Below are 26102 nucleotides of genomic sequence, written 5' to 3' on the forward strand. Positions count from 1 at the left end.
TATTCCAGCACAGCATATAAATGCCATCAGTTATTAGTCTACCCTGGCCAGTACTTTGCATACATCATGCCCAAACTTAAAACAATCCTGTTATGTCCATTTACTGACATCATATTGCTAAATGCAGATCCCTTTGACTCTCAAGCCATGCTCTTTGTTCAGCCACTGCAAGTACAAACCAAATTCTGTTAAGAAAACTCATCATTGAACTGGTATTTTATCAACCCAATACCATATAATATAAATAGAATCAATCAAGCATTGCTCAAAGCAATGAGCCAGTGGCTAAGAATTGAAAATCAATGTAATTGAGACTTTCTTCTTTAAGGGCAAAAAAAAAAAAAAAAATCAGAAATGTGTGTTCCCAAAAAAACATGGATATGTCCAAACCATGCCATAAATGTTAGATTAAGTTACTTTCAAATTTTTTTATTCTAATAGCCCTTTCTCTATTTTTCTTTTTTCTTCTAATTAAGTATATATTTTGTAAGTTTTCCATCTGAAATTTTATTACCAGCGATGAAGTACAAAGCAAAAGCAGCAGAGGCATGTCAGTCCAGATAAAATATTGTCACAAGCCATAAAATCATTGGAAACCAATGATGTTGCAGGCTTTTTTGATGGCAACACTATCTGAGAGTTAAGTTGACACTGAACACTGAGTCAGCTTGGAAAATGTCCATCAGTGTCAAGGCTACAAAAGAAAATATTAAAACAGGACACCAATTTTTCCCCTTTCCACTGTTTATTTTATAGCTTTTGCATCAGGTAGTCAACTGAAACACTTCAACATCAGAAAGCTGGCAGAATGTTAAGGAAAAGGAGTGATTATCTCTCCAACAGATGTGACAAAATGGTTTCAAGTTGGAAACAGAATTTGCATAAATGAATCAACTGAATGGAGTGTGGGAGGGCAGGGAGAGAGAAGAGAGAAAGTAGTGAGCATCTTCCAACAGGACTATGAGGAAAAAAAAGGCACTGTTGAGCTGCGTATTTATAAAAGTCAAAATACACAATCCATGTTTCCCGAAATTACATTCAACACTGCTTCAGAGATGCTCACATACCTGTCAATAGAAAGCTACAAAAACTGTCTAAAAAAATGAGATAGACAGCATCAATGTCTCAACACAGGCTTAACAGTAATGCGTTCTAAAGAGTTCATCACCATCAGGGTCCATTTTATAAATAGTACTGCAAAGGCCACAAAGCTGCATGAAATTACAGGATAAATCTGACTAAATGATCATTCATTTCAATCTCCAAAATTCCTGCTCCAAGAAATCAGAAAGCTCCACTCCAGAGGAGCTGAATTGGCAGTGGATTTGAAACAGGTTTGCTTTTCTCCTCAGAAGGCTGCCTAAAGAGCAGTTTAGTTGGCATCATACAGCAACTTTGCATAGGGTAAACGGATGCAAAAACATAAGAGCAACTTCTCTGCTTCCTCTGAAAGTAAACAGCACTAATTTATGAAGAGGCCAACTCAAATCGTAAAGGAGAAGCACCTGGGCCTCTTAAAGGCAAACCAAATAAAAGGTTACAGGGTGCTTCTCATAAGGATTCTAGGACCATAGGTGTGTTTGGGAATGACCAACAGGAAAATCCAGTTAGATGATTTACACAGATGTTCTCTATGTAGATTTGAATTTAAATTAAAATGCCAGCTATGCATTTGGGAACCAGCTTTTAGTTAAATTCTCTAGCGCTTTTAGAATTATTTGATTTTATTAAAAAAGAATCATTGTCTACAAACTGTTTTCTTTCTAACAATGCAAATACAGTAAGCAAGTCATCTGCAATATCAAAATATTGTTTGTAAATCACTGATGGCACCAACAATTTGAGGAATTTCCAATAGGACACATATTGAGAAAAAGCAACAGATTATAGGCATTAACCAAATTTTAAGATCAGAAAACTATAAAAATCAGTAAGTTTAAATTATCCAATTTTCAATAGCTTAAATCCAATCATCAGGAATTCAGAAGCACCCAGTATGTTTGAAGTTGCACAAATGCATATGGATGATAGGAAAGTAATCCCCATGCAATATCTTAAGTGTTGCTATCAGATATATTTAAGTGCTACTTTACAGATTAAAGCTGGGTAAAATCAAAATATATTTTACTTCCCATTAGATTTTAAAACAATCACAATAATTTATCAACAGTTGCCATTTCACAGCAATTAGAAAACAGGAGTTGATACAAGTTGAACAGAAAGGTATCTTTTCTTCTTTTAGGAAATAAACATATATATATATGTATATATATTTCACATACACACATAACATTATCTTTAAAATTCCAAGTGGTTAATTTACTTCTGTATTATAAAAAAATTATCTCCCTATGGTCAAAATACTGAAAAAGCGCAAAGGCTGAAAAAAGAAAACCACATTTGCCACTTTAAAAAAATACATTATTGTCTCAGTGGTTCCATTTATTTAATTGATTATAAAGTATTATGACTCCTAGTACTGTACTGGACCTGATGGAACTTAATACACCCCTTTCTCAGTCTCCAGAAAGGATACTCCTAACCCACCCTAAAATATGATAAAACAAATACCCCTATTCTGAACTGTTAAACTGGGAAAGAAAACATGCCCACCTGGAAACAATATAAGTCATAAAAGTTTATCAATCTGTGGGAGAGACTACACAAATCAGAAAGCAATTCTTTGGATATAAGTTAGGAGCTTTTAGAAGTATATAAACTCTTTTAGGCATCTAGAGTACAGACACAAAGATGATTTCTCCATAAATAATGATTTAGCCAGTGCAATGGTTGGTAGCCCATGGTCTGCATCTGGGATGTCATCTGTTTTTGTAAATAAAGTTTTATTGGAACATAACTGTGCTCATTTGTTTACATAATGTCTATTGCTGCTTTTGTGGTACAATGGCAGGGTTGGCTAGCTGTGACAGAGACCGTATGGGCTGCAAAGCCTAAAATATTTACTCTCTGGCCCTTCCACAGATAGTTTACTGACCTCCTGATCTAGTTCACCAAGTAGTGCTCTAGTTACCTAAAAGAGTTAATGCACCTCAAGAAGATTTGAGTATGTGGTGCAAGAATAACTTGCATACTGGGGTTTGTTCATTAGCAGGTAATGTCAAACCCCACCTTGAAGTGGTGCTTTACTTTCAGGCAAGGAAATAACTTGTATACACTTTCAGGAAATACCTATAAAAGTCAATTTGAAAAAAAGGAAAGAAAAAAAGCCAAATTAAAAAAAAAGCCTGCCTATGTTCTTTTAATATTTTTATATTATTGTGAGGAAAGGGTGCTAAGATGATTGTTCTGTCATTCTTTTAGTTTTTCTTTAGTTTGTTTATAAATGTTTTCTCGTAAGAAGTGTTCCCTCATGCCCTCCCATAACCTTTAAGGCAATCTACCTAAAATGCTTACAGTCTGGTGAAGCCTTATTCAGAAATATTTACTTAAACCATAGGTATAAAATAGTTACCATTTCTGAATAGTAATGTAAAATAAAAACAGAAACAGCTTTCAAATTTGAAGAGCAAAGTTTCCCTGACCCTAGTCAGCTAACAAAGCCTATTTCTAACAGGGAACTTCCTGAACTCAAGCAGCTGCTCATGAAGCGTTAAGAGTTCACAGGTGTTTCATATTTCAATAGTTGTTGAAACATGGAAGATAAAACACTGAGAGGATATTTATCAAACACAAATTTATATCAAGATTAACTTTTTCAACCAGCTTACAAGCAGACTTTTCCCTTTCTTTGTTAAAAAATGAATGGTATGAAACTATATGTTAAAGATGTTTCTATAATACCTTACATTTATATAGCGCTTTACAATTTTCAAAGTGCTTTCACATGCCATCTCATTTAATCCTCACAACAGCCCTGTGAGGTAGGTACAGCAGGTATTAGTATCCTCATTTCAAGATGAGGAAATTGAGGCAAAGAGAGGTTAAGTGACTTGCCCAAGATCACACAGCTGGTAAGTGGTAGAGCTAGGACCTGAAATCAAGTTTTTTGACTCCTTGTCCAGTACTCATTCCACTGTAATTACTGCCTCAAGTTATGAATAATGAACTGTGTATCAAAATTGAAAGCTTATTGAAGTTCATTTCAGTGATGTCTTAACAGTAAAGTTAAATGAGAAATACAAGAACAGTAGGTCTGATGGTTTTACTTGACATAAAATTGGTGCAAAACCACTTTTGTCTGATTACTTGTAACCTTTTGGTCCAAATACATAAAATATGCAATATTTACAGCATTTTCCTTTTTTTGTAAATGCAATGCTTTAAAACACATTATAAAGCACCTTAGTAAAAATAGTCTACAGGTAAAAGTACAGAAGAAGTAGGAAAATCCTACCCATACCACAGCTCACTAATGGAGTCATAATACGGAGTCACCGATATCTCAGTTTACAGCTTTACAAATAACCCATGGAGAAACAAACACTAAACTTACTTTTTTGATATTAATGTGTGAAAATCTTAACTAAAACTTCAGACAATCTCAATATTCTTTGAAGTATCTTCCCAATATTAGACATTGAGGAGGCAGGAATGAGAAATACTGCTTTGATGCTTTATCTTTTTACCATATTAGTCATGATTTAAATTGATTTTTAACACTAATCACCATTTAAAAAACTAAAACCACCTACATAAATATGGGCAAATCCAACTACAGCAGAAACATTTCTTAGCAAATATGATTAAACATTCCAATAAATTTCATGAGACATGACTCACAAAAACAAAGTACACACTGCCAAACAGTTATTAACACAATTCAGTAGAGGTGTATAACCCAAACCCTCAGTGAAGGCAGAAGAGGCAAATGGACTCATCTTCATTCACGGTTAGTTGAAAAAATGCTTTATCAAAAACAAGAGTATCAGAACCTTTTCTGAAATTGTATTTAGCCTTTTGATTAGACCTGCCATAAGTTCATTTTAGGTGATGTATATTTTCTCCCAGGCAACGTTTAGCCAGGAAAAATAAAAATGCCTGAAACTTAGAACACTGACATGCCAGCCAGTATCAACTTCCTTGACGTTACTGTCTGTTTCCTAATTTGGCTCGATACAAATTGTCATATACACCTACTGTCAGCAATCCAGACTGTGGAGCTGAGAACAAAGGTGAAGACAGGGTCAAATTTTAGTTCAAGAATCCAATAGTCACACCTTATACTCAGTTTGACTTAGGGTAAATCTTTTCATAGAAAAAGTTTTGTGCGAGGATGTAGAGGTCTCCATCTTTTTCTCGAACAGCATGGGCTCTGATGAATTGGAACTGCTCTAGCGCAAATTCATAGAACTCATTCTCCATTTTCCAAATATCAGATTGCTGTAGTTTTGCAATGGTTTGTTTAGTGGGGAGTTTCTTCTCTGTGGTTTTCCTAAGATGAGATTTCTTTCCTACTTACAAAGGGGGGAAAAAAAGGAAAGGTAAATAATTCTTGGAGAACACACAAAAGATCAATGCCTCTTTATTTGAAGAGGTGGTTAATATGACACATTAAAGAACAGGTAACATAATTGTCTTATATAATTCAGGTAAAAATGGAGCCTTGATCATACTAGAGCCATGATTCAGTCCTTTAGAATGTAAATCCTTAAGCTAGTAAAGACTTAATGAAATGTCAAATAGTAAATGTAAGGATTGGCACACAGTAAAGTGTAGGCTGTCACCTCACACACTATATTCTCAAGTGCTTGGTGCTCTGAGACTAGTTTATTTTTGATAAAATATCTATTGCCAAACTGTATTCTATTTTCTCATAATCTGTATTCTCTAAAATTATGTGTTAGAAGCTAGGGCATATGCATCCTCAAGGAAAAGAGTTCCTATGACTGCACCTTATCAAGCAACAGCAAAAAAATGAAACAAAACAAAAACACAATTAGCTTATCACTTTCAGATACATAATACGGCTGAGGCTGCTAAAACATGGCTTAGGCATACTTCAGTTCCATTATCACACCTCTACTTCAAGATGGCAGTAGGCAGGACTAATACACAGGCCTAATGTTTGATATCTGGCATTATTGAATACTATACATTTCTATGGCTGGTTCTGTACTTTGTATCATTCCACTATTTCTACAGTGCCTTCTAATTTTCACCTAACTCACAGTTATTCAATTGAAAATAGTGAGCAGAAAAGACAAGATACCTGCCTTTCTGGAGCTATCTGTTGTGCTTCACTGAAGAAACTTCAAGTCACATATTTACAAGTTGCAAACCAAAAAAAAAAACCAAAGAAAGCTTTAAAAAGAAACCCTTCCTTTATATACCTGTGCGATAGAGTTCAGTAGCACCCCTGAAAAACCGGGGCAATGCTGCTTCCAATAACATGATAAAATCTTCAAGTTCTTCAGTAACTCCCACCAGAAAATATTCATTAATTAGGTTATACTTGGCTTGATCCATAGCCCACCTGCTTCCCACATTCCTGAAACCAAAGAAAAGGAATTAAAACCTGGTTGTGAAATCTGCTGAGTGTTTCTGGTGCCTTTGACACCATATATTACAGAGAAAATAGATAAACACATGTATATCCAAAGTCTCAATGACTTTTTATTACCATCCTGTGGGAGGCACACCTGTTTCTAATTTCCTTTGCTTCCATCTCCATTTTCTGCTCAACTATGAGTGCTAATTCAGAGTTTACCAGAGGACTCTTAACATGAGCAATTTAGTTTAAGGGCACTTTAAAAAGGTATACGGATATAAGAAACATATACCCCTCCCGTATGATTTAGTGTGTGTTTTAACTTTTTTAGCCTACTCTAAATTCTGTTAAGAGCTCTCTAGTAAAGTGTAAACATATTTGTGTTTACTGCTTATTGTGTGAGTTTCTAGTTTTTGTGAGCTAAGTGTTTTCTGAAATTTCTGAGGAACAGAAAATAGATAATGGCTCTGCTAAGAATCTTTTATTTTTATTTTCATTTACCTTGTCAGCTAATGCTATTAACAGAGATTTGATCCAAAATAAACTATACTTTTGGGTTCTTTTTAGCACGAATATTCCTTAATCCAAATTCTAGCTCTGCATTTAAGTAGCAGTATGATCTTGAGCTGGTGGCTTCACCTTTCTCAATTTTGTTTTCTCAAACTATTAAAAAAAAAAAAAAGAGGGGGAGGGGAACAGTGATTAATTGGTTTCTAAGAACCCTCCCAATTCTGTGAATCTATGAAACATACTAAAGAAATACAATTAACATCTCCTCAAAAATGCCCAATAGAGCAATAGTCTTTATTGTTCTAAGGCAGGGATTGGCAAACTTTTTATATAAAAGGCCAGAGGATAAATATTTTAGGTTTTGCAGACTACATAGTGATATGGTTTGGATATTTGTTCCCTCTAACTCTCATTCTGAAATGTGATTCCCAGTGTTGGAGGCTGGGCTTGGTGGGAGGTTAACTGGATCATAGAGGCAGGTCCCTTGTGAATGGTTTAGCACCATCCCCTTGGTGATAACTGAGTTCTTGGCTCAGTTAGTTCATTAGAGATCTAGTTATTTAAAAGACTGGGGGCCCGGTGCGGTGGCTCACACCTGTAATCCCAGCACTTTGGGAGGCCAAGGTGGGCGGGTCACCTCAGGTTGGGAGTTCGAGACCAGCCCGACCAACATGGAGAAACCCCATCTCTACTAAAAATACAAAATTAGCCAGGCATGGTGGCACATGCCTATAATCCCAGCTACTCAGGAGGCTGAGGCAGGAGAATTGCTTGAACCCTGGAGGCGGAGGTTGCGGTGAGCCGAGATCACACCATTGCACTCCAGCCTGGGCAACAAGAGCAAAACTTCGTCTCAGAAAAAAAAAAAAAAAAACAAAAAACTGAGACCTCCCCCTTCACTCTCTTTCTCCCACTCCTGCCATATGATGTGCCTGCTCCCACTTCACTTTCTGCCATGATTGTAAGCTTCCTGAAGCCTGCATCAGAAGCCAAACAGATGTTGGTGCCATGCCTGCACAGCCTGCAGAACGATGAGCCAAGTAAACCTTTTTTCATTATAAATTACCATCTCAGGTATTCCTTCACAGTAATGTAAGAATGGCCTAATAGAGAAAATTGGTACTAAGGAGTGACGTATTGCTATAAAGATACCTGAAAATGGGAAAGTGGCTTTGGAACTGGGTAATGGGCAGAGGTTGGAAGAATTTGAAGGGCTCAGAAGAAGATAGGAAGAAGAGGGAAACTTTGAAATTTCTTAAGTTTAGACTGGTTTAATGATCGTGACAAAAATGCTGACAGAAATATGGACAGAAGTCCAGGCTGATGAGGTCTCAGAGGGAAATGAAGAAGTTACTGAGAACTGGAGTAAAGGTCACCTGTGTTATGCCTTAGCAAAGAACTTGGCTGTGCGGTGTCCAAGTTCTAGAGATCTATGGAAGTTTGAACTTAAAGAGTGATGACTGGTCGGGTGCAGTGGCTCACACCTGTAATCCCAGCACTTTGGGAGGCTGAGACAGGCGGATTACCTGAGGTCTGGAGTTCGAGACCAGCCTGGCCAACATGGTGAAACCCCATCTTTATTAAAAATACAAAAATTAGCTGGGCATGGTGGCACACGCCTGTAATCCCAGCTACTGCAGAGGCTGAGGCAGGAGAATTGCTTGAGCCCAGGAGGCGGAGGTTGCAGTGAACCGAGATCATGCCACTACACTCCAGCCTGGCTGACAGAGTAAGACTATCTCAAAAAAAAAAAAAAAAAAGTGATGATTTAGGACATCTGGCAGAATAAATTTCTAAGCAGCAAAGCATTTAAGATGTGGCCTGGCTGTGTCTAAGAGGCTACAATCAAATGCAAGAGCAAAGGAATGACTTACAGTTGGAACTTACATTTTAAAGGGAGGCAGAGCATAAACATTTGGAAAATTCACAGCCTGGCCATGTGGTAGAGAAGGAAAGCCCCTTTTTTTGTTGTTTTTTGTTTTAAAGACAGGGTCTTGCTCAGTTCCCCAGGCTGGATCTTGGCTCACTGCAGCCTTAACCTCCCGGACTCAAGTGTTCTTCCTACCTTAGCCTCCCAAGTAGCTGGGACTATGGGCATATGCCACCACACCTGGCTAACTTTATGTTTTGTAGAGACGAGGTTGCCCAGGCTAGTCTCAAATTTCTGGGCTCAAGCGATCCTCCCACTTTGGTCTTCCAACGTGCTGGATTTACAGGCATGAGCAACCACTCCCACTGGAAAGCCTATTTTCCAGGGAATAGGGAAGGAATTTAATAACATTGTGGAGCAATCACTTATTAAGGAGGTTAGCATGACTAAAAGGGAGCTAAGTGCTAATATCCAAAACAATGGGAAAAAGGCCTCAAAGGCATTTCAGAGATCTTCCAGGCTGCCCCTCCCATCACAGGCCCAGAAGCCTTGTGGGGAAGAATGATTTAAGGGGATAGGTCCAGGGTCCTGCTGCCCTGAGAAGCCTCGGGACATTGCTCCCCACATCCCGGCCACTCCAGTTCCAGCCTTGGCTCAAAGGAGTCCAGGTATAGCTTGGGCCACCACTCTGGGGGAGCATAAACTGTAAGCATTGGTGGTTTCCAGGTGGTGTTAAGTCTGCAGATGCTCAGAATGCAAGCACGAAGGAGCTTGCATTCCACCTAGATTGCAGGTTCCACCTAGATTTCAGAAGTGGGTTGCATTGGAGCCCTCACCCCACACAAAGACCCAAACAGGGAACTGCCTAGTGGAGCTGTGGGAAGGTGATTATGCCCTCCAGACCCCAGAATGGTTGGCTCACCATCAGCTTGCACACTCTGCCTGGGAAAACTGCAGGTACACTCAATTCCAACCCATGAGAGCAGCCATGTGGGCTGTACCCTGCAAAGCCATGGGGGCAGGGCTGCTCAAGGCCTTGGGAGCCCACCCCTTGCACCGGGATGCAGGAGATGAAGTCAAGGATTATGCTAGAGCTTTAAGATTTAATGACTGCCCTGCTGGGTTTCAGACTTGTGTGGGGCCTACTGCGCCTTTCTTTTGGCCAATTTCTCCCTTTTGGAATGGAAATGTTTATCCAATGCCTATACCACCATTGTATCGGGAATAAATAACTTGTTTTTTATCTCACAGGCCCATAGGTAGAAGGAACTCCTCTCCAGATGAGATTCTGGACTTGGGACTTTTGAGTTAATGCTGGAGTAAGACTTTGGGACTACTGTGAAGGGATGAATATATTTTGAAATATGAGAAAGACATGAGATTTGGTGAGCCCGGGGCAGAATAATATGGTTTGGATGTTTGTTCCCTCCAAATCTCATGTTGAAATGTGATTCCCAATGCTGGAGGTAGGGCCTGGTAGGAGGTGATTGGCTCATGGGAGCAGATCTGTCATGAATGGTTTAGTGCCATCCCCTTGGTAATAACTGAGCTCTTGCTCAGTTCACGAAAGATCTGGTTGTTTGAAAGTCTGGGAACCATACCCCCACCCCTACTGCCCACTTTCTTGCTCCCACCATGTGATATGCCCATTCCTGTGTCACCTTCTGCCATGATTGTAAGCTTCCTGAGGCCCTTGTTGGTGCCATGCTTATACATCCTGCAGAACAGTGAGCCAATTAAACCTCTTGTCTTTATAAATTACCCAGTCTCAGGTAGTCCTTTACAGTAATGCAAGAACAGCTAATACACATAGTTTAGGTTACAATTACTCAACTCTGCTGTTGCAGTGTGAAAAAAGCCACAAGCAATAAGTAAAAAATGTATGTGGTTGTGTTTCAATAAAACTGTATTTATAAAACAGGTGACGCAGCTGGGCACGGTGGCTCATGCCTGTAATCCCAGCACTTTGGGAGGCCGAGGCAGGTGGATCCCTTGAGGTCAGGAGTTCGAGACCAGCCTGGCCAACATGGTGAAACCCCATCTCTACCAAAAATACAAAAATTAGCCAGGTGTAGTGCAGGCACCTGTAGTCCCAGCTATTTGGGAGGCTGAGGCAGGAGAACTGTGAACCCAGGAGGCGGAGGTTGCAGTGAGCCAAGATTGTGCGCCTGCACTCCAGCTTGGGTGATAGAGCGAGATTCTGTCTCAAAAAAATAAAAAATAAAACAGGTGAAAGGCCAAATTTGGTCTGCAGGATACAACCTGTAGTTTGCCAATCCCTGTTCTAAAGAGATGGTTAAAAATTGAGAAGGCATTCTTTATAGGCTTCCAATTCTTATACTATTATGAGGCTTTGATGTATTCTAATGAGTAAGACCTTAAACTCCACAGCAATCTAATAATATATCTCAAATAATGAAGAAATTCCTTGTATTTCTCATTATGGTTTATGGAAGAAACTTTGAATATGTTCCTTTTTTCTCCTACTTCTCCTATTAAAATGATTGAATAGAACAAATAAATATGTAAAATTATTTTTAAAAACTGAAAACTCAACACATTCTGAGGAAATACATTTTTTATTAAAGTATCTTTATTTTCCACTTGATATTTACTAGCAAACTAAACCACAGCCATAACCTTGGCTTCTCTTAAAGTCAAAATCAGTTTAACAGTAAAACCAGGTGAATTTTAACCTACTAAGCCTTTTCTTAATTTAATATGAATAGCTAAAACAGTAAGCTTTGGACAAAATAAGATTTATGACCCCCACCCCTGGTCTCTAAGAGCTCTACTGGACTACAGCAAAACATAACACCAAAAATAAGAAATATTAAAAACCAGCATCTGAGAAAACAATGCAAGGATATTAGGATATTACTCTACATGAGGAATCTTTTAAATGCATTTAAAAGTAACTGCAAAACTAGGTATTACTCAATTACATGTTATTTTTAGTCTAGTCTTTCACCGATTTCCCTATATCTAGCCCTTGTGAAATGAAACAGAGATTACAGAGATAATAAGGATGATAATCAATTAGAGCCAACTTTATCTCCCTACCAGCATTCGGAGCTATGGCCACAGAAGAACGGGATTTGAAGCCAGAGCTTCTCTGGAGCACAGTCTGAGCCACCTTCTGCTACACATTCATCAAAGGTCTAGAACAAAGACAAAGCAGCCTGGGTAAGCCATAAATCCAAGTCTCACCTATCAAATAGGTAATGTGGTAAATTATTAAATAAATGGGCGACAGTAGGTGGGATGAGACACTCTTATTTTTTTGGAGTCATGTAAATTAATCACGGTTGGGCACGGGGACTCACGCCTGTAATCCCAGCACTTTGGGAGGCCAAGGCGGGTGGATCACGAGGTCAAGAGATCGAGACCATCCTAGTTAACATGGTGAAACCCTGTCTCTACTAAAAATACAAAAATTAGCTGGGTGTGGTAACGCGCGCCTGTAGTCCTAGCTACTCGGGAGGCTGAGGCAGGAGAATCGCTTGAACCCAGGAGGTGGAAGCTGCAGTGAGCCGAGATCGAGCCACTGCACTCCAGCCCGGCGACAGAGCAAGAATCCGTCTCAAAACAAAACAAAACAAAACAAAACAAAAAAAATAACATACTGCCTTGTAACAGGCAGCTTTTAGGATCTGGTTTAGAATCTCAGAATAGGTTGATCTGTCTGTCTATAGCTTTATCTACATAACTTGTTTCATATGCTTTTTAAATGTGTTATGTGTTATGTTCTGTCTTTCCAACTACAGTGAAAACTTCCTGAAGTAGCACTTGTGGATCAAGCAGTAGCATTTGTGTCCTCCAGAACATACAGAATAGTGCTATACAAACCACTTGCACAATTAATATTTGTAAATGACCACTGAAAAGACTGCACCTTGGGGATTTACATGGGTATTAAAGGCATAGCTCTAGTGGAGGTGAAGACAGAGGAAATAAAATATTTTCATGAGGCATTTGATATTATTTCTGAATTTTTCTAGATGGTCTTAGATTTGCCAGCCTAGGCCATTTTCTAAAAAGTGGTTTTATTATCATTTGTGCCAGATTTTGTAGCTCATAAGAAGAAATAAGAAATAAAACCTTACATATCTATGTATCTACCATATCCCAAACTATAGCTATTCAAATCTGAGTATTTGGTGATATTTTCTCAAAATGAATAAATTATACCTGTCACTTGAAAGAACAACTGACAGTGTTGATACCCCATGGGTTCTCAGCTGGAAGCTATTCTGACCCTCAGGTGATATTTGGCAATGTTTGAAGACAATTTTTGTTCTCACAGCTGAGGTATGGGGGATGCTACCAGGTAGAAGAGATGCTGGTAAACATCCTACAATGTATAAGAAGCCCCCCACAACAAAGAATTATCTGGCCCAAAACAACAATAATGTTGAGGTTGAGAAATCCTGTGATAGGCCAATGATAAAAATTAAGCTTTCAAGCAAAAAACAAAATTTTGGAAAACTTGTATCTGCCACCATAAATAAGCTTGATAGTCTCCCAATACTTAAAGACTTTTCTGATGAGATTAGTGGTGATATTAATGAATATGAGTTTTTAATGCTGTATAACAAAATATGTTAACATCTGAAAGGTCCACATAACTCAGTGAACCAGTATGTTTCAAATGACCAATGTATGATGTTTCAAAATTATGCTTGGTTAAAAGATTCATTCAAAGTGTAAAACATATCAATAGATTTTAATGTAGCAAAGTATAAAAAGTTCACTGCTATGGTTTCAGATTCTACATTGCAACTAACTTTTGAAACTACCACTTGTCAAGTTTTAGTGTTTATTAAAGAATAGCCACAATTTTTTGAAAAGGCTATTAAAATCCTCCCTTTTCCAATTATATATCTTTGTGAAGCTGGATTTCCTCAATTCAACCAAAAGAACATTTTGAACAAACTGAATTCAGGAGCAAATATGAAAATCAGCTGTCTAGCTTCTCAGGGTTCAAAATAAAACAAAACAAAAAAACAGAAAATGAAAAAAAAAATCGGCTGTCTATAGTAAGCCAGACGATAAAAAGATTTGCAAAAATGTAAACCGATGCCACTCTTTTCATTTTTTTGTCGGAGGAGAAATAGTTATGTGCATTAAAATATAATTTATGCTAACATGGTGGCTTTACTATTGTTTTAATATTTTAAAATTTTTTCAGTAAATGGCAAATTTACTGATATTGGTAAACATCTATAGATATAACCCAAAACAAAACAAAAGCTATAAACAAAAGCTCTTTGGGAAATCCTTAATAATTTTTAGGAGTATAAAAGGAGTTTTTATATCAAAAAGTTTGAGAACCACTGATTTGATTGATATAGTTATTCAATGCTCATCTTTGGATTACTTAATATCCCTATTTTCCCAGGTACCGGGCAAAGGTTAAATTAAGTAAAACTCTAGTTCTAAAATGTGCAAATTTGAAATCTCCCAAATCAAAAGCCTTCCATTCTTTACAAGTTCAAGTGAAAGCTATCCTAGGTGCAGGTGCACATATATCTAAAATGTGTTTTAAGTGTAACCACAGAGCAGTTCAGATTACTAGGGTACGTCAGTTTAAAACATAATAGTTGCCATAAGTGCTGAACTGAATACTGTTTAATACACCTCAAAATATCACTTGAGGTGTAAATAATCTAGAATTTTATAGAAATAAAGCTATCTACACTTTTTTGAGAATAAGCGCCATTGCAGGGTATTTCCAACATAATCATGGCCACCCTTTAACCCCCAGTATCTTTCTAAAACCCATCCAGCTTTAGAAATGTTGTATGTATGCAGTCTTATCAACTTTACAGATGAGTTTAATGAAAACTCTTGCTAGTTAAAGATATTAAGGAGTTATTTGCAATAAACACCACTTAACTCATTAGGGTATCAGCATTAGGTTACCAACATGTGTATCATGAGAAACAAGCCAAATTACTAAAAATGTTTAATCACCAATATGTTTCAAGACTGAAAAGGTACATTCTGTCTATCATAAAACAAAGTAATTTCTTATTTTTATAAATCAATTATTTACAGATAGCCCTGTCCTCATAAGACAGTGCAGTAGTATTTTGCTGATGTTATCAACACTACATCTAAATAAACAGGCATATTAATGTGTATTTTATAATGACATTAAAAAATTAAAAACAAAACAAAACCCCAGGCCTTATTATAGTCAGGGTGAAGAACAGATAAAGCTCCAGGATGGCCTATCCACCTAAAACTTTCAAACATGAAAGGGAGATGATGTTAAAATGTCTGCCTGGATTTTTTTGTGAATATTGAATATGCAACTTTGGATCACGTTTCACAGAAAAATGTCGAGTGACATGTTGCATTTCTTCTTTTCAAACGATATAAGAGAGGTTAAGACTATGGGCTCTGGAATTAGAGTGCTTGGTTTTAAATTCCAGCTCTACTGTTTACTAGCTGAATGACACCGTGCAAAATACTTAGCCTCTCTGTGCCCCACAGTTTCCTTTTCTGTAAAATAAGGACAATAACAGCAACCACCCCATAGAATTGTTGTGCAATTCTGTAAGTAGGAAAAAATACTTATAAAATAACTTAAAACACTGCTTGGTATGGTGTACAGTAAATGTGAGCTATTATTACTGTTAACAATTATTATTAGTTATTATTACCCAATCCCCCAAACTACACAGGCTAGGAACCACAACACCATGCTATCCAGGGCTGACAATGATAAATGATGGATATAGGGGCCTATATGACTGCAATCTTTTCCTTTCCAACACTAACGCTAATATTACTTTGGTCAAAGGAGTGAGACAGATACTAACATTTACTGAGTCAAGAGTTAGTGTAAGTAGGGCTAAAATAAAAAATAAAAAGAAAACGCACAAGTGAATTTAGAAATAAATATCAATAAATTCTAAAGTAGTAAGTCATAAGAGTTATACTAATAGATTTTATAAAACTTTGCAGAATCTCCATAATAAATATCTCTAGAAGATTAAATAATGCTAAGAGATAGCATTATTTAAGAAAACAGATTTGGTTAGTTATCTGTGTTTGGATCAGTACCTTCTGCCTAAAGCTTTGAGACTAAAGAAACAGCAATTTCTAGAAATCATTAAAAAGGAAAACAAAACAAAAAACCACTGCCCCCATCATGTGACACAGAGGGTATAACTAACTTAGAAAAAAATATTGTTGGATGTTAATTATCGTTAACATACCAAGTATCTGGCATCACTACTGTGTAATAGTTTAGGTTTAAAATGTGCCGAATTCACACATTCAACCATTTGTTAATCACTTACAGGTAACCTAGGTATGATGCTAAATTCTGAGGAAACAAAGATGAATTAAATATATGCTTCAGGAAATTCACCACATTTTGGAGAAGACAGTAGGTAAACTGGTAATCCAAATATCACAAAATAAATGCTTAAAAGAGAGATTTGAATGAAGTGCTCTGGGAGCCCTGAAAGAGATATGACTCACTGCCTGGAGGCATCAGAAAAGACTTTATGGAAGTTGTCATGTTTGAGCTAGATCTTAAAAGTGGATAGAGTTTTCCAGAGTAAAGGAAAGGCATTCTCAATATAGGGAATAATACATGTGTAAAAAAGTATGAAGCATTAATAACTTAAGCAATAAGTTCAGAGGATGGTGACATTTCATGTGGCTGAAGCACTGGGCACCTAAAGGAAACTAAGAAAGGAGAGCTAGGTCTGAGATTGTGTCCAGTTGTGTCTCCTATGTCTTAATCCATGAGCTTGAGGTCCCAGTAAAGGTTTTCCACCAGAGAAGTGACAAACCAGTTTGATTTCTTAGAAATGTAACTCTGGTGATACTCTAGAAAATGCAATGAAATGGAAGACAACCCAAATCTGAGCCTGTTAAGAACTTTGTCGAGCCATTATTCTCTTCTTGCCAGAAAAAAACAGTTGATTCAGCAAAATAGTGTCCTTAAACTGATGATCACAAATATAAACTGCCATCAACACTTAGAGAACCAAAAAACACACAAAAATATATCATATTAGTGAATAATTACAATAATCGCACAGAAAATTGTTAACAGAACCATAAAGAAAATATGATTCCGCCCTGGAAAATAAATATTTTTAAAAATCACAAAAAATGTATATTACAATATATCAGCTATATAACTGTCTTCATTTTGCTTCTTTATATTTTGGGTTCTCTTCAAAATTTCCACAATAAGCAAGTAATAAATTTATAATTAACAACAAATTTTAAAAGCACATTGCTCACTGCATTTCATAAACAATTATCTTCATAAAAATCTTAAAACTAAAATATTACCTTTTTGTCTCCTTGTTTTCGTCTCCGTAACCCTGGTCTATAATCATCTCCAAATCTCAGAAAGTAATAATAAGAAACTAGCCTTTCAATAGGATCCCTTATGACATTAATGTATATTGGTTTTTTCTTCACACCAAATCTGAAATAAAGCAAAATTTCAAAGGTGAAATCAACATTTTCAATCTGTTTAGGAGTGCCCTGAAATTATATGTTTAAGTCTGAAGTACTGGTCCTATAAGGAAAAAAGAACATGAATTAATTTAAATAATTTGTATATGTGGCGATTGGGAACTATTTCATGATTATTCATGTCAGAATAAAGTAAACAAGAAATAGGAACTTAAAAATTATGTCTGAAGATAAAGGAAAAGAGATAAAAATGAATGAAAAATAATTTTAAACTTTACCAGCAAGAATTATACAAAACATTTTATTTCTATGCCTTCATTATACTTTAAGTCCAAGTAGAAAATCCCTTCTCAAATTAGTACCCACATATTACTAGGAAAGAATTTAATATTTATAATTTTAAATGAACTTATTTTAAAAATTGCTTTATTACATTCCCGAATAAATCATCTGGTGCTACAGAAAGTTTCAAATCTGCATTAACTATGTAGCAATGATTTCTCACTTCTGGGTCATCACACTAGCCAGATTTAATAGTATTTTTTGAACACCATCAATGGATACAGCATTAGTGAACACAAGTGTGACCATGTCATCACCTTCTGTTGCTGATTTTAAAGACAAGATAGAAGTGAAAGACACTAGGTTTTCAGCATTATTTCCTTAGGGAATGATAAAGAGTTGATGGAACACTGAAGACTTTTACTTTAGCAACCCTTGCAGACCCTAGAACTGTACAACTGGCTCCCTGTTTTATTATTCTCCCTTGTCCCAGTCTTAAAATGTTACAGCTATCTTGATTCTTACTTTTCCATTATTCTTCATTTAATAAAATTTCAAAGTCGTTTCGTTTTGTAAGCTTTCTCGCAGATGTGACCTGTCTTCATCATTCTTTCTCTTTACCATTTCCCTTTTTCTCAGTGTCTTGCTTAGATTACTACAATAATATAGTTTTCTAACATTCAGTTTCTCTCCCTTTCAATCTATCTACCATACCAATTCTCAAAGGATGTTCCTAAACATCATTTGTTAAATCACTCTTCTTAGGAATCTGAAATAACTCTACTGATTTATCGATATGAAACCCAAACTCCTTTGCTGATTGTCTTAGGATTCTTTTACCTTATGTCTTAGGTACCACCTTATTGATCTAACTTTTTCTTTAACTCTCCTCAAACAAGAAACCATTTATCTGTTATAGTTAGGTTGGCCTCTTTTATCTCCTCCCATATCAATACTTATTCTATTTCTCTTTACATATCTTTGCTTATTCTGTCTTCCTTGAGTGCCACTCTCATTTTTCTTTTCTTTTTCTACATTAATTCCTTCAAAAATACTTTTTGTATGCACCTAATATTGCCAGATATAAAACTATTCTAGGTACTAGGAATACTGCAATGAACAAAAAGACTAAATTCCTTGTCCTTCTAGCGCTAACACTCTACTTGGGACAGATAGGCAATAAACAAATAAATAAGCATATATAATATGGTAAAAAGTGCAAAGGAGAAAAATAATTCAGTGAAAGGGAATAAGGAGTGCTAGGGAGGTGAGGGAGAATACAATTCGAAATAGTGTTTTTCGGGAAGACATGACTAGTCTTATGTAATGAGGAAGGTACCACGCAAACATCTGTGAGAAAGTGTTCTGGAAAGATGGGATTTCCAAGTAAGAGGTCCTTGAGGCAGCTAAGTGCCAGGTGTTTTGAGGAACAGCAAGGAGATCAAGCTGCCTGTAGAATCAAAAAGGGAATACCGTGGAAGATAAGAGAGGTGGGGGTGAGGTGGAGTGAGTACAGATTGTGTGGGTCTTCTATACTGTTACAAGCATTACTTTATACAGAGTCAGGAGGGAGGCCACTGAAAGATTTAAGCAGAGAAGTACAATGACACGACTCATATTAAAAGGTCATTGGCTGCTGTTTTGGAATAAACAGAGGGGCTACAAGAAAATCTTGTGACCTCTCTTCCTGATGACTCTAACATACAGTTCTATTTGCTTTCATTTGACACATCCTGCACCTAAGAGCTATCAAGCAACTTAACTCTTAGCTTATCCTACTAGTGTTTCTCCTGTAAGTCTTTCTCCCCAACAGCATTATAAGTCACCTGAGGGTAGGCACAGTACCAATAGTGCAGTAAAATTTTCTTTCACAATTTTTTTTAAAAGAAGGAAACAGTACTGTTGCAAATACGTAGCACTGTCACATTCGGTATTAGAGTAGAAGTTCCACTGGGGCAGGGACCATTTCTCTCTTGTTCATGGCTTTATCACTAGTGCTCAGCACTGTGCCCAACACACAGGTGCTGAATATTAATAGAATTAGGTTGAGGAGACCGTTGTGAATTAGCCACTAACAAAAGCCTTTCTGCCAGAAAGTACACTGAGCAGTAAGAAAGTAAGGAGGCAATAGCAATACATTGCTGCTCCCTTAGCTCACAGAGCTGAGAGGTTTTTAATAGGAAACTACAAGGAGAGATTACAGGACAATGGGTTAGTGATTCTATTCTTAAGACTGAAATTCCTGGGAATCCTCTCTATCCTCTCCATTATTAGCCATTGCTCCATCCTGAGCCATTCCTTTGAGAATAATCTCCTATCAGAAGAACATCTCCTACCAATGTTTCCTCCTTTCCCCTAGTCCCTGACGTGTGGAGAAGACAGCAATTACCAGGCAGCAGTAAAAGGGAATATGGCATTTTACAAAATTCTTTTTCCTGTCCAGGAAAATGACTATGTGTGGAATGGCTTTGGGTGGCATTTATTAGGAAGTATGATTTTAATGAGATATAATCTGTGAACTCATTTTGAAAACGGATGTGAACTATTATATATAACTTAGGGAACAGTTATATAGACACGAAGGGCTGGAGGCAAGGGATTATAACAGATAATGGGCATGATTAAAAACAGCAACCGGACCACACAGCTCAGCCAGTTAGAAAACAAGAACTAACGAGGTTTGTTGGTTTTACTCTTTTGCCAACCAGCTAGTTTATATAGGAGCTAGTTTATATAGGAAGTCTGTGGTCAGACTTCACCTTTAACTCTGGTCAGTCATTTCAGCTATTTCTCAAAAAAGCTCAGGTAGAAGAATAAAAACCCATTTCTACTAGCAGAAAATAAACTACTGTTGACCTGTTAGAACACGATCTTCCTGGGAAAAGAAGAGCATATTTGGTAGGAATCTACGGATGAAAATCAGAAACGAAAAGATATAATCTGAGCAGCAGGTTGGTAAAAAGATATTTTAGGAACTTCATTCTTGCCATGTCAGCATACGAAGTGTGACAAAGCAAGGAACATAAACTAGGCTCATTTTTTTACAATTACATTCTATCAATAGCCCATCAAGTGAATAGTATCAATATGCAAATGAGCAACAATAATGGTTAAAAGATCAACTGCACACTCAGAACATTTGTAAGGAACCTTGTCAACTGGCTGGAAAAAGTCAAAAAAGGAGGTGATGAACCTGAAAGAGGGCTGAATGGCCTTTGGGAATCATTGTGTTTTGAAATTTTTCTGCTTCATACTAAATTTAACTTCTCTACTTAGGCATCAATCTTGCTGGAGACATTGTACATAGTTATTCTGGACTCTCTCAGCCCTAAAGCTTCATAGAAACTTTCTAATCCTAGTGGCAAGGTCCCACTGTCCTGTATCCAAAAAAGTGAATGACCTGTTGGTATTTGGTCTCACCGATGATACTGTAAATAAATGATTTTTAAAGTAATTTATGTCTTAAAAGGGGCATTCATCAACTGTGCACCTATTAGAATGGCTCACATTCTGAAATAAAGAGCAAGTCTAACAATTTCAAATGCTAGCGAGGATACACAACAGCTGGAACTCTTAAAACACTGTTGGTTTGGTGGCAAAATGATACAATCACTTGGGAAAACAGTTTGGCAGTTTCTTATTGAGTTACCATACAATCCAGCCATCCCAGTTTGAGGTTTTTCTCCAAGAAAAGTTAAGACATAAGTCCGCACAAAACCTGTATGCAAATGTTTTGACAGCTTTATTCATAATCACCAAAAGCCATAAACAACCTCAATATCCAGAAACTGGTGAATGGATCAATCGAAGTACACCCATACGTGAAGTACTACTTAGCAAGCAACTAACTACTGATATGTGCATCAAATTAGATGAATGTCAAAAAGCATCATGTTAAATGAAAGAAGACACTCAAAACACTTGATGACTGATAAGATATAGGTGGTGATAAAAAGAAGTTGTCCAAGATTATTTGAAAGTTTCTTGTTTGGGTGTCATGACAGATAAAAATGTGTAAACCTTCCAAAAGAGAATAATGGAGGCTAAGAGTCTTATACAATGCCCAATTAAGAGTTGGAAATAAGGACCAGCAGAGATTCAGACAAGGAGAAGAAGAAAACACCAGTTAAGACAATATGGTAACTGAAAGAAGACAGAATTTTAAAAAGAATCATAATACTGCTCTGTGTGAGGCACAGAACTAAGTGCTCCATCTACATTATCACATTTAATCCTCACCACCACCCCATGAATTACTTTAATTATTCTCAAATTAAAAACAGGACACTGAAGCTCAAAGATCTGAAACAATGTGGGTGAGATCACACAGCTAGCAAGGAGTCTAAGTGGATTTAATGGCAGATCTGTCTGACTTTAGAGACAGACTTCAGAGATTGCTTCTTAGCAGTCTGCAGGATCAATGCTGTAGAAAGAGTTAGTAGTACAAGGTTAATAAAAACGCAACTCCCACATATTGTCTGGAATGATTAAAATAATTTTCTAAAGTATCTACAATGTTGTGACGTATTTGTTAAAAGTTGTAGAAAATGAGGCAAACATCATCTGGTTTAGCAGAGAAGTATTAGGTAGAAAGGACAATCTCACATGACTCTATATATTAACTAATTCTATTTAGGCCTAAAATGTTGTCACTTGATTACTGTTTAGAATTTCAGACCTAATGAAGCATTTAGTTGTTTCTTGTCATGACATAGCTGCTTCTTTACTGATTCACCTCACTTGTTCTGAAAATGATACTAGCGGCAATATGGAGAAACCAAAATGACAGCAATGAAAACTCATTCTCATTTCTAGGGACAACCACAAAGGTACATACCTGATACGTGCCTGAATAAAACTGTTATATCAAAAATAATTTTCAAATACCTCTCAAGACAGATGCTGACATGTGACACTGAGGTAGCTAGATCATAAAAAACTTAGCAGAGTCTGACAGAAAGTACAGCATTAAAAGTGTTCTTTTAGCTATTATTCATTATAAATGAAAATGTTTATTGCTGAAGAAGTGTTTTTGAAAGAGGCTTCTAACATTTTAATTTTCTAAAGTTTGAAGAAAATCAAAATGGGATAATAGATGCTATTAAAAATAAATAGTACACATTTAAAAGGGGAGGAATATTTAATATTTTTACTGTTTATATAAAACTTAATGAACTGATAATTACCGAAAAAAAGATTTCAGTGAACTCATTAAGGTCAAGAACTGCAACTTACTCAACTTTATATTTCCTGCATACTATCAACATTTTGAAAATGTTCAACCTATATACAATTTTAAACTGGAAAATTTTCAAATTTATAATAATTATATCTACATTATCTTAAAATTGTATCATCCACCAATTAAAAAGAAAACAAAACATAACCTAACATTAAAGGGAAAAATGGAAAGGAACAAGAAGTAGGAAACATACTTTAAAAAAATCAAAGAATAAGATTCAGACAAAAAGGAGCAAGATGGGATAGGAATGCAAAAAATGTAAAAAAGATATTTTTGTTATTATTCTAAAGTTCAGTAAAAAACAAATATATGTAATCAAAACATGGCTTGAGTAGACAAGCTTGCAAATACAATGTGTATTTCTTCGTGGTCGGGCTAAACTAGAAAGGAGCTTTCATTTTTTATTTCTCTATCTTATTTCCTAGGTTTCTTGGGGCTTACATTTGTTTTAATGTCTCTGATAAGGTAAGTTTAAAAAAACTATGTGTTAAATAAGTATTTTGCCAAATTAACCATTTTCTCCTGAAAGCAATTATTTTACTGGACTCCACAAAGTACCATGCCAGTCAAGAATATTGTTTTGAAGCATAAAGCACAATTGACCCTTGAACAACACGAGTCTGAACTGTGCAGGTCCATGCATACATAGATTTTTTTCAACCACACACAGATACAGTATTTGAGAGATGTGAAACCCGTGTACAAGGGCTGACTTTCAAATTCGTGGGTATCACAGGGCCAATGGAGGGACTTGAGTATGCAATTTTTATATACTCAGGCAGTCCGAGAACCAATACCCTGAACATACCCCAGGGACGACTGTAATTTAAAAAATTGGTAAGGCAATGTTTCTTTCCTTTTCCTTCCCCATTTATGGAGCATATAGCTATTAAGCTAAAAGATATTTGAGGATACTAGTTACATCTACAACAGTTCTTGACTACATAGATACATCAAAATACATTTCACCTAGGCTGATTTTGTTTAGGTATTTGTTTAAAATCTTGGAAAAATCTATGAAAAATTTTCACAATACTTTTCCCTTCAAATAACATGACTCACTATGAAAATATTCAAACCCTTAAAAATTCATGTCAGCATTTAATAAATGAGATTAATCTCTTCAAAAAGCCTTATTTTTTCAACTACAAGAACCTCAGCATATATCAGAGCTTTGTTCTAAGTATAAGACTTTGCCAAAAGCAAAAGCACTCAATAAGTAATTTTAATAATGAAAACCTAGACTATTAGAAACCAAGCGGTGTGTGGAAAGAATAAATCATTTAGGTGAAAGGGTAACAAACATTCAATTCAAGGATAATGCAACCCTGAGGGAAAATATGTACATGAACGAAGCTTATGAAATTGGTTCAATGCCTATGCAAAGAAAAAAATAATTAGTTTATTTTAAAGCTGCCTATAAAATATTTTCAATATTGCAGTATGAATTATTTATAGAAAAACATACATCTAACTTTAAAGCTACAATTTTACTGAAAGATCTTGAGTACTATGAGAAGAACTAGAAATAGGAATATATCACTTTATGTATGTAATATTTGGGTGATTCTTTTTTAATTACATGATTTCCCAAAAAGTTAAGATTATCAGTTTGAATCAGTAATATTTCATTCTACTTTTTCTTTTCAAAATTAAGAAGTAAAACTGAGAGTGGGATACAACTTTTAAATTTTATAAAAAATGCTTTTTAAAGTTGACCAATATATCAAGGTGTGTTATTCTGAAATCATAATAGCTAATTTAAAAACTGAATAAACATGTGTAAGCTTAAATAATAAAAAAATTTTTTTAGTGTTTTTGAAGTTAATGCAGAATCTTAGGGAAAACATTTGGATTTGAGGTTTACTACAATGGTACTACGTGTACTATCAAAAAAGCTCAAATGTATCCATAAGACTGTTATGTTTGGAATATTATGTTTAATTAATTTTCTGATTAATAATGTGGCACAGACTCTACAGAAAGCCACATAGTGCTTGAATACTGTGAATAGGCTTATAGTTTTCTGAACTTTTCTTGAAAGAACTATTAATATGACAGAGGCTGGGCACAGTGGCCCATGCCTATAATCCCAGCACTTTGGGAGGCTGAGGCAGGAGGATCACCTGAGTCCAGGAGTGAGTGAGTGAGTGAGTGACAGGGAGGGAGAGAGAACAAGAGAGAGGGAGAGAGGGAGAGGGAGAGGGAGAGGGAGAGAGACAGAGAGGAAATCATTAATTTTTTTAAAAAAAGCCTCGTAATACATCATAATTTTAAAGCTAAAATAAGGTAGCCCAAGGGAAAGTGTACACTTCACTATGTCTTGGGTGAGAAGCAGACACACTGGAGCACCAATAACTCAGTGAGAGCTTTTTTGCTTTCTCAGTCAATGATGTGGTAAGTCATAATCTGGCCTCTAGTTATAACCTGAGCTCTCCTGAAGTAGCGTCATTCTGGTTGTACAAGGCATATACACACAATAATAATAAACTTTAAAGAGTAATACCTAATATGTAATTAATATAAGAATTGCCAGTTTATGAACACTAGAGGGCAGTAAAACACTAAAAGGTATATTTAAATTACAGATCTAAAACTGGCAAAGGCAAGTCAGTACACTCTTTCATTAGAAAATCATAACAATTTAATGAATTTATTCCTTTTTAGGTTACTAAAGTACAAAGCATTCTTTAGTGTGTCATTTTAGTGTAACTTACTTTGCAAAATCCAAGTAAGAAACGTGTCCATGATAAAATCCTGGTTTCATCTCTTTCCACGAAGTTATATTCTTTACAAAGCGCACCTAAAAAGGGAGAACACACTCATTATATACAATTTAAAGACAATGAAATTTGATGATAGCAAAATATTTCCAAGTTAGGAATTTAAAAACCTGAAACCGCTTTTACAGAGCTTGAAACAAGTTTAGACTAAGGAAAGTATAGTGTAATCTGTAACTACTAAAATTCATCATAGAGACAGCTACTATCATACACAAAAGAGTGAAAGATGATTCTGAAAACAAAATCGCACAATGAAATCCTTTACAATGCTGTAGAGTGAGTGCATTTACATAGGGTGGGAGGAGGGTCGTTGTGGGGGTATATGTATCTATATCCTGCCAACACACATGCTAAAGTAGGCAATACAGGAACATTCCAGCATATCAAATGTTTTCTTCTCAGAGGCTTGCTGTTCATAAAAGTTTATTTTTATTAATGATCAACAAATAAAAAGTAATATTTAAAACCAAAATGATTTTTAAAAAGGTGATGGTTATCAGAAGATATTTAAGA

General features: G+C 36.1%; 1 protein-coding gene across 2 annotated transcripts in view; it reads right to left on the bottom strand.

The window, feature by feature from the left end:
* Positions 1 to 726: 726 nt before the first annotated feature.
* The window catches only part of HS2ST1 (heparan sulfate 2-O-sulfotransferase 1), a 195692-nt gene continuing 170316 nt past the window's right edge, over positions 727 to 26102 (bottom strand). Inside the window, exons 3-7 of one of the 2 annotated variants that reach the window (XM_030825105.1) lie at positions 25524 to 25609; positions 17154 to 17292; positions 11892 to 11989; positions 6291 to 6448; positions 727 to 5411 (exon numbers count right to left, since the gene is read on the bottom strand). In XM_030825105.1, the coding sequence (XP_030680965.1) occupies positions 5185 to 5411; positions 6291 to 6448; positions 11892 to 11989; positions 17154 to 17292; positions 25524 to 25609 (708 nt within the window). In that variant the 3' untranslated portion in view covers positions 727 to 5184. Of the gene's footprint in view, positions 5415 to 6290; positions 6449 to 11891; positions 11990 to 17153; positions 17293 to 25523; positions 25610 to 26102 lie in introns of both variants that reach the window. The other variant, XM_030825104.1, reaches the window with a different exon arrangement.

Source organism: Nomascus leucogenys, chromosome 12 (assembly GCF_006542625.1).
Source record: "Nomascus leucogenys isolate Asia chromosome 12, Asia_NLE_v1, whole genome shotgun sequence".
In the NCBI taxonomy this organism is placed as follows: Eukaryota; Metazoa; Chordata; class Mammalia; order Primates; family Hylobatidae; genus Nomascus; species Nomascus leucogenys.